Source organism: Ailuropoda melanoleuca, chromosome 5 (assembly GCF_002007445.2).
Source record: "Ailuropoda melanoleuca isolate Jingjing chromosome 5, ASM200744v2, whole genome shotgun sequence".
In the NCBI taxonomy this organism is placed as follows: Eukaryota; Metazoa; Chordata; class Mammalia; order Carnivora; family Ursidae; genus Ailuropoda; species Ailuropoda melanoleuca.
The window spans coordinates 83,731,308-83,741,347 of NC_048222.1; the positions used below are offsets into that span (position 1 = coordinate 83,731,308).

The 10,040-nt window shown below is 35.9% G+C and overlaps 1 protein-coding gene across 2 annotated transcripts in view; it reads left to right on the forward strand.

Annotated features, from left to right (window-relative positions):
* HPGD (15-hydroxyprostaglandin dehydrogenase) overlaps positions 1-8,955 on the forward strand; it is a 30,261-nt gene extending 21,306 nt beyond the window's left edge. The window contains exons 6-8 of one of the 2 annotated variants that reach the window (XM_034661378.1): positions 3,545-3,621; positions 5,967-6,130; positions 7,133-8,955. In XM_034661378.1, coding sequence (XP_034517269.1) covers positions 3,545-3,621; positions 5,967-6,130; positions 7,133-7,271 — 380 coding nt within the window. In that variant the 3' untranslated portion in view covers positions 7,272-8,955. Of the gene's footprint in view, positions 1-882; positions 2,593-3,544; positions 3,622-5,966; positions 6,131-7,132 lie in introns of those variants that run through there. The other variant, XM_034661379.1, reaches the window with a different exon arrangement.
* The last annotated feature ends 1,085 nt before the right edge of the window (positions 8,956-10,040 follow it).

Below are 10,040 nucleotides of genomic sequence, written 5' to 3' on the forward strand. Positions count from 1 at the left end.
CTTTTGTTCTGTCATCCTCTTCTACCAGAAACGGCTGCCATGTATAGTTGTGCAGGTTGTAATTCGGTGGGGTGGGGTGGGGAGGGCGCAATTTACACTACCATGTTAATGGTGCTTCCAGAGTCATATCACACCCTGCACAATTCTGTGTGCTGACCCTGATTCCCAGACTCAGAACATATTTTTATTTGAAGCACATAGAAACAACATATATTAATGTTGTAGGACGAAGGTAATAACAGAAGTACGGTTAATCAATACTGAAGCTAAACTATATTAGCAATAACATTATGTGTAAAAGAAAAGTGGCTCTTGAAATCTAACAGAAAATGTTGGAATATTCAGGATGTTCTGAAATATTCAGAACAAAATCATTGTTAAAAAGAAAAACAAAAACCTTAAAAAAAATCCTTTCTCTACCCATTTAGTCTTCTTTTCACAAGAGCAAACTGAAGTACAGATAGTAAATTTCCACCTGGACTGTCCGTTGCAAGCTGGGAAAGCACTGCCCATCACTAACCCACCCTACCTGATTGAAACATAAGAAGCAACAGTTAAAATCTGTAGGTATGGGAAGATAAAGAAAAAAATCTCTATTTAACTAAGTTAACTACGACTTGCTTAAGGGATTAAAAAAAAGAATTCTCTTAAAGTTGTAATATCCTAAAAGTGGAAACAATCCAGATATCTACGAACAGGTGAATGTATATGTGATTGATGGGTATATCCTTACAGTGGAATACTATTCAGAAAAAAAAAAAAGGGAAAATGAGCTATTGAAATACACTACGACATGGATAAAGCTCATAATAATTATCCCGAGTGAAAGAAGTCAGACCAAAAGAGTTTACAATATATGATTACGTTTGTATAAACTTCTAGAAAAGGCAAACTCCAGTGACACAAAGCAGATCAGTGTTTGCCTAGAGGGAGGAGAAAAGCAGAAAGAAGAGATGACAACGGGGCAAGAGGAGACTTTCAGGTGATGGATACGTTCATTATCTTGATTGTGGTCATGGTTTCCTGGGTGTATACATATGTCAGAACTTATCAAACTGTATGCTTTAAATATATGTAGTTTATTGTGTGTCCATTATACCTCAATAAAAAAAATAAAAAGGACACAATTTCTGAATGATATTGATTTATACAGCCTTTGATCTAATATCAGAAAGTGAAAACAACGGACAAGTAGACATTCTGCAGGATAGCAGTGAAAATGTCATTATAATGTTAACAAGATTCATAAAGCCAAGCGCCACTTTAAAAATGCAAACAAATTTTTCATGTGCTGGTCGCCTTTACAATTGTACCTTTAGAGGAACGTCTATGTTCCATGCTTGCTTCTTAAATGGAACCAACCTAATGCTATTGATTTATTTCACTTCTGTGACATTTTGAACCAGCTTGGGTTCAGAAGTTCAGGACCTTCACACAAGTAACAAAAATTCATTCTGAATTCATCTTTGACAACATTTATGAACGGTGTCCTTGTGCTTTCTGTTCCTTTGGCTGCGTCAGCTTATCTCTGATTAAGGTTCATTCTGCATTTCCTGCAGTCCGTGAAAACCATCCTCCAACCAACTGCCTTTGTCTCATAAAGCTTTAAGGAGAGGCAAAGCAATGACCAACTTAAAAGAGCAAGCAGCAGCAATCCCTGGGTGCACCTACTTATTCCCTTTGTCCCCAACCCCTCACACACCTGTGTCCCCTGTGGAGGCAGCATAAATTCTTGTTGACTGACATCGATGAACTTAATTAACTTACACATTTTCCTTAACCTAAGAAAAAACATCAACAAGAGAGCCACATGGTACAGTACTTTGAGATCACTGGGTGGACGCGCTATGTGTGATCTACCATCCTCAGGGATTTAAACTGCTCTTGAGCAAACATACTTTATAAATTGAGACCTGGCAGGCACCCAGGGAGTGGTTAAGGTCTGCATTTATTGCTGAACTTTGGCACAACACGCTCAACTGATTGGTGGTGCTCTGGGACTAGTTAGCTGGGTGGAGATGAACACGTCTCAGCAGAATAATTTAGTATTATTAGCATGACATTTGATATTAATAACATTATAGTAATCAGAGATCACTGTTTCTTGACTCAGAAATCACAAATTTGAAAAATGTTAAAATGATAATGGAGGAAATTTGTTAAAAACTGAAATATACAAATGGCTCTAGTTTCAGGCGTCACTGTTGATTAGAGAACTGACAGTTATTTGAAATAAACTTGATAGTAACAGTTCAGTAAAAGGTTTCTCCTGTTGTTTTGTTTCTTTTGGGGGGCTGAGCCAGAAAGTAGGGGAGAAAAGATGCTATGTGTGCTACACTATTACTATTTCTGCAGGCCATGAATTTAATCAGACTTTCGAGTAGTTACTATGGGGTATATGTGGAAAATTAAACCAATTCTAAAATTGTTTGAATTCTGTTAGAGTACATGATTATGAAATGAAATAAAATGGGATCATACATTTTTATTTCTGGTTTTCTTTTCTTTTTTTTAATTTCTGGCTTTCTTTACCTAAGTCATGGGCGAGAAGATCTAGGCGTCTACCACAGGTCAGAATCAAAAGAAGTTATTTTGAATTTTCTTAAGCACTTTAATCGGACTTTCGAGTAGTTACTATGGGGTATATGTGGAAAATTAAACCAATTCTAAAATTGTTTGAATTCTGTTAGAGTACATGATTATGAAATGAAATAAAATGGGATCATACATTTTTATTTCTGGTTTTCTTTTCTTTTTTTTAATTTCTGGCTTTCTTTACCTAAGTCATGGGCGAGAAGATCTAGGCGTCTACCACAGGTCAGAATCAAAAGAAGTTATTTTGAATTTTCTTAAGCACTTTAGAGGCATCATTCAGTACAATTGGTGATGGGGAAATGCATACTAATTGACAGCAAAGACAAGTACTCTCCAAATCTCACTTCAGAAATTTATACTTCAGCCATTTGGAAGCCTTACAAAATATAGAAGACACACTTTTTAAAATCAAGACTTAAGAACTGGGGCGCCTGGGTGGCATAGCGGTTAAGCGTCTGCCTTCGGCTCAGGGAGTGATCCTGGCGTTGTGGGATCGAGCCCCACATCAGGCTCTTCTGCTATGAGCCTGCTTCTTCCTCTCCCACTCCCCCTGCTTGTGTTCCCTCTCTCACTGGCTGTGTCTATCTCTGTCAAATAAATAAATAAAATCTTAAAAAAAAAAGACTTAAGAACTGAACATTGGTGGTAACTTACTGGATGTAAAGGTGATTCTGTTTGTGTAACATTTACTTCTCTTGACAGAAGGTCAGGGAGACAGAAGGACTTCCATATCACTCTTGGCTTCATTCCTAGAATGTAACTTACATACCATCAGTTCGGGCCAGGATAGTAGAGCTCATGAAGGAAGATGGTCTGATAATTATTTTAGTGTATTTTGTAGAATAAGCGTCAAAGGGAACAGGCACAAATTATTCAATTCCATAGTAATTATTGGATTTTTGTCTGTTTATTTTTTAGTGAAATTGTTTAAATCTTTTGTTTGTTTCAGGGCTCATGCCTGTGGCCCAACAGCCTGTTTATTGTGCTTCAAAGCACGGCATAATTGGATTCACACGCTCAGCTGCGGTGAGGAGCTAACCACCACAGTATCGCTTGTTCTCTGTCTGTGCGCATATGAAACATGAGTTCTGTAGAGCAGAGGGGGATAAGTCCAGAACTCAGTACATCTGGATTAAAAAGAGAAAAATTATCCTTTAATCTTTATTATAAAAAATGGTTTTCCGATCACATCAAGGAGTAAATGAAGAAGAGATCTTTTAAAAATGAAGCTGGTCCTAAACACAGATGCGTCGTGGAAAAATATCCTAAGGGTAAAAAAAAAAAAAAAAAAAAAAGACATTTTTTTTTTTTAAAACTGACTCCAACTTTAAAAATTAGTAACTTTAGGCCTCCTTGCATAGACTATGTAGTGTGCTCTAGATATCACTTATCACTGGAGCTATGATAAAAAGGAGAGCACAGAGGGATGGGACAGGAATTAGCCAGAGAGGGGAGTCAAGGATGGTGTCTCCATGGGACCTACGTTGACAAGTGCACAGAGCTAAGAAAAATATTTGAGGCCTAATTGACTACATGCATTGATGGCATGAAGTAAGAACGCTTGCCTTTTTATGAACTGGAAAGAGACAATTTGACTGGAACCTGAGGAGCGAGGGGAACGTCAGAAGCAGGAGCTAGACCAAAAGCAGCAATGGGCCCAGGAATGAGCTTAGATTGATTCTAACTGCAGCCATCAGTGGGTCTTTTATGCAAAAGAGTGACAAGATTAGATTTCCACTCTCAGAAGACCGTCCTGGCTATTGCTTAGAGAATGTATTAACGAGGACAGGGGTAGCAGAGGATAGAACAGTTGAGGGATCTCCGCAGTGATTAATCTAGGGGAGACAAAAAGAGGGACCAAACAGAGATAGCTAGAAAAGAAATGGGGATAGAGACAGTCGATGCCTGAACAGTAAATGTTCAAGCAAAAGGGAAGATGAGCAGCTCTCAGGCTCTTAATTCAAATTGACTGGAAATTTTTATTTACTTTGCAGAGACTTAATCTGTAATTCAACTTTTAATGAACACATAAAGCTATTACAAAACAAAATAATTCTGATGAGCACTGGGTGTTAGACGCAACTAAGGAATCATTGAACATGACACCAAAAACTAATGACGTATCATATGTTGGCTAATTGAATTTAAACAAATAATAAATAAATAATTTTTCAATACCAGAAATTTCCTATTTACAATGACAAGAATATAAATCTGTACAGTCGATTCTCAGTATTTGTAGTAGTCGACTCTATAAAACCACTTGCAAACACTGCATTAGAGAATATTGACCTGTTGTTGCTCCTTGGGCAAATACAAGGTTTAGTCCTTCAAGCCTCTGGTCACAGCATTTTGACCCACCAATCCATATATAGCCTAGTTTTATGTATATTTCCATGTAAACATGTCTTATTTAATACGGGTTGTGCTCGATATGTATTATATTAACATGACCAACAGCATTTAAACCTCATGCCTGAAGGACACTTATCTAACACATGAATTTTCCCTGTAAGGCACATCACAGCCTGCCCTCACTTAGGAGCACGGAACAGCACTTCACCGCTGTGCTTGGGAATCATTTTAAATAGCAAAGTCACCAACAAATGGCACAAAAATGGGAAAAACATAGACTAACTATATCACAAAGAGGACATTTGTTTATAGTATGATAGCTGAAACAAGAGTATCTTTTTGATCTTAGCTGGAACATTTGCTCTGTGCTTGTCCATAAATGACCCCTAAAACTCCATGACTATTGATTTTGGGGGTTACAAATTAACTTTAGCAAGTAGGTAAATGGAATCCAAAAATAATTGACTACACTTTGTTTTATAAGTAGTTCAAATAAAATCAAGAGGTTGAAAATTAAGCCAAAGAATGCTAGTCTGAAAATACTTAAATTGCCTTCGACATAGTGCATATTATCAAGAGTATCTTTAGAATCAGAGTCCCAAACTTTCCCCTAACAGTACTTTTTAAAGAAATGTTCTCTTTGTGTACAATCCTAATCTTTAAAAGCAAACTTGAGATGATAATTCTGAGCCTCGGCTTTTGACGTTTGTTTCCTGCAGAATTCAGTAGATAAGAGCAGCTTCATTAACCAAGGATTTTCAAGAGTTCCCCAGGAATACTGATTTTCAAAGAATTAATTAGCTGAGACTTTCAGAAATTAATTAACACTTAAGTATGTATTCTTTTATTTTCTGCTACCAGTCAACCTTAACGTTGTCATTGTTAGATCGCTAGAAGGATATCTGACTGGTATTTTTCACATCAGAGTCTTTGAAATGGTTTTAATGATCAGTGTGTCCCATGGTATACATTTACAAAGCAACTGAAACCTGCAGCCTTCTACTTCTCATCCACAGATGGCAGCTAATCTCATGAACAGTGGTGTTAGACTGAATGCCATTTGCCCAGGCTTTGTTAATACCCCCATCCTCGAATCCATTGAGAAAGAAGAAAACATGGGACAATATATAGAATATAAGGATCATATCAAGGATATGATGAAGTTCTATGGAATTTTGGAGTAAGTAAAACTATATGTATCTTCCTTTATATGATGGAGCGAAGTACTATCTAGACATAAACAATAAAAAGGGAAAAAATAACCCTTTAAATTTGAGAAACCAAGAGGGCTTCAAAGTGTTGGTTTGGCAAATTCTCTTAAAAAAATATTTTTTTCTGGGTTCCCAAATAAAATGTTTACACATTATGAATTCTGAAAAACAGTGCATCATAATGCCTTTGGCCATAATCAGATATTTTTTTTTAAAAACATGGTGTTTAGTTGCCTGTGGAAGTTATGATACCTAATTTGCCTAAATTCCAAGCAATATTCACATTTACCTTTTGTGAAATTTCATATGGCCCCCTAGCTCCGACCATTTTCGTAAGAAACAGTTGATCAGCACACACGTTTGGTGAAAAGTGTCTGAGTTCAAGCAGTTGGTTTCACAACACAGAGTCTTAACTGTCATGAGAAAGGAATCAGACCATCTGGGATCAAATCCTGCCTCTACCCCTGACCGTAAACTTACCTGTCAACCCTTGGGGTACCTCAATTTTCTCACATGTAAAGTAGAAATGATGCTAAAATAGGGTTTTTGGAAAGTCCATGAATACATTGATATGTGGAAGGTTCTTAAAACAGCAACAAGTAGATAATAGATGTTCAATAAATGTTATCTAGAATTCCTCATATTTCTACTTTAATACCATTTTAATCTGGTAAGTCTAAGATCTATAAGATAAAGATGAGAAAATAATCATTTTCTAAGCAATAAATACAAATTCATAAATTCTTCCTGTCAGAATGACAGTGGGTTAGGCATGGAAATCTACCACTCAATTTATCATTTGATTTAGTTGATATCTAACTGACTAAAATATGGAGGTAGCCATAGCTTCATGATATCCATTTACCTATTACATGTTAAAGGTAGTAGATTTTTCAAAAACAATTCAAGGTGTAGTGATAATTATGCCTCAGATTTAGTTTTTAAAGAACCAATGTTTCCTTTATTTTTAGCCCATCAATGATTGCAAGTGGATTAATAACACTCATTGAAGATGATGCTTTGAATGGCGCTATTATGAAGATCACAACTTCTAAGGGAATTCATTTTCAAGACTATGAAACAACTCCATTTCATGCAAAAACTCAGTGAATATCTAACCTATCAGCCATAATTGATAATAAGAACAAGTGACTTCTATTAGACCATATTCATTTGAATATAGCTTTTTAAATGAAATGTTATTGTCTAATGCTTTCTGCCATGCACTTGATATTAACTTTATTTCTAAATGATTACTTAGGTATTTGGATAAAAAAATATCGGGAGCTATCAAAAATGGGATGTGAACCAAAGCTAACTTTTGATCTTTCTAGTCTAAGTAATGATTAAAACAAAGGATATTCAAGGAATATTCTGCCTCTCAGAAAACGTATTTAAATTTGTGGTACATAAATATTAATGTTTTTCAGAATATTGTTTTAAAGGAGATACTTGAATTGTTATTTAAATCAAACCAGATGTAAAAATCTCATTTTGTTTTTATGTTCTCACTTTAGAAAAGAGAAGCTACCTACAAAGGCAAATTTTTAGTAACAATAACTTTTACTTATATGCCATCTTTCTGCTGAACATTTCAGCTCTTTAAAGATGTGGCATATGTGGGGGCCAGTAGGTAAAGAATAAACTACAGTGTGAATATATCCCAAATGAAAAATCTGAGGTATGGGAAAATGACAGAAAGTAATTGGCTGAGATATAGAGCACAGTTCAGCCTCCCATCTAGGAAAACCCTTTCTTTCCTGTTTGCTTGCTTTAAGAAATTTAATTTTCTCCAGAAATCTCAGGAATGAAACATTTAACAGTTATAGCAAAAATGGTAGTGCTTAATTACTATATTTAAGATCACCTCATTAAGGAAAAAAAATACAAATGTACTATTTTTCAGGTTACTTCATTTGTACCGACTTCCATAGTGCCTAATTTTTAATAAAACTCTTTTCTTTTTCTAATCTCCAGAATTTATGTAGTGCTCTATGTATAGGTATTGAGAAGAAGAAACCAATTTTGTCATAGCCTCCGTTGTAAATGTTTTTGTGTGCTCAGTCATAATAACAAGAGGTAGAGATAGCCCGTGATGTTTTGCAATTTTCTCTGTCAAGTATCTTAAGATCGGATCAGCTACTGCTCTGGGTAACAATATTTGCAAGCAATAATTAATGCCACTAATAGTGAAAGCACAAGATTTCCAAATCAATCATTTTCTCATAGAATATTGTATAAGTGATTCACTCTGCTTGCTAAGCCCAAAGCTCCCAGCTTGGAGCAAATGCCGTCCATGTGAGAGATTAATGAGGAGACACTGGAGTGTTATCATATCTTGCTCTGTTTTAATTCCGCCATAGAGAACTATTGCCTTCACTTTTAAGGAGTTATTTTAATATGAATAATTCTTGTCCAGAGTTTCACATAATGTATTTGAAAAACAACAAGAAATGAGCATCCGTGAATGTCTGATAGAGAAGAGTTGTAATCATGTACCAACCTGTTCACACATTGTGGCAGTAACTCGTCAGGGAATAATATAGGCATGTGGAATGTCACCTAGCTTACATATTTCCCTACTGTAATGTTCAATGTTGTAGCTAAAACTTCTCATTTATGGATAATATTTTGTACTGGCAGCCTTCAGTATGCTTTGTGCTTTGAATGGTATTTGCTTCAAATCAGTGAACTCTGCAGACATTTAAAATCAAATACTGAGTAGAACTGAAAAAAAGTGAGTTATGTTGTAAAAGTTCATTTTACATTAAAATGTATCTGCTATAAATAGCTTTAAGTGAATCTTTAATGTTATACGATATCTCTGTATACTGGTTGGGAAAAAAATAAACATTAAATTTGGGGGAGGGGAGGCCTTAATTCCTTTAATTGTATTTTTTCAGTGAAAATCCTAATGTAAATAATGTGTATTTTTTTTCAAATGTACTTTTCTTAATAAATGGGTAGGTGGGGGGGGAGGGGCCTCCCAGAATAGCCAAACTATTCAGTGTGGACACTGAAAAAAGATTAAGATTTAATAATGGCATTGAAATGTCCAACAAACTTAATTTTTGTATCCAAATGATTTTAGATACTTGTGCCATTTAAAATATAAGTGATTATGTATTGATTTCTATTTTTGTTCTTTCTGTTCATAAGTTTAGGATACTGAAGAGGTGTGAAAATGTAAATTTTTAATAAAATTCAAGTCATTTCACATAGTAAATATCATTTGAAGGGGAGTTTCTTTCTTACATTTGAATTTCAAAAGGCGAATTTACCCCTTCACAGGAAAAGGTGACCGGCTTCAGGGTCACAAATGCTGGCCTCGGTCTTCCATCTCTTTCCTTTTGTTAGCTTCCCTCCTAGGCAACTCTGTCCAGACAATGGCTTCGGGATCTACAGCCTGACTTTTACCAGCTTCTAGTCTGGCAAAAGAACTTCTTTCTGACAGTAGAGCTCATTGGCCTTGCTTAGGTTATGTCCTGAGTACTGAGATAGTCCTTGTGGTCAAAGATCATTCTGCTTGACCAGAACCAGATGACATGCCTCCCCCAGAGGTAGTGAAAAAAGAGTGGTGGGGGACAGGAAAGGGGGGCAGGAAGTTGATCTGAACCCTCTGGACTAAGACAAGGAGAGGAATAATTCCAAGAAGAAAATTGTGCTGCCATTACCAGAACGTGGGTGAACAGGCTGAGCTGATGAAAGCAATAGAGGAATTCCACTATAGAGCAAGACAGAGTGAACAAGGGTTAGAAATATCTTAATCTCTTGGATAAATTTACAAAGACTATTATGGTTCCTATAACATACCTAGAACCATGTTTTCAAAACTCTGTGTGTCACATCAGATAGAATCTGATGAAAGAGAAGGGAAGG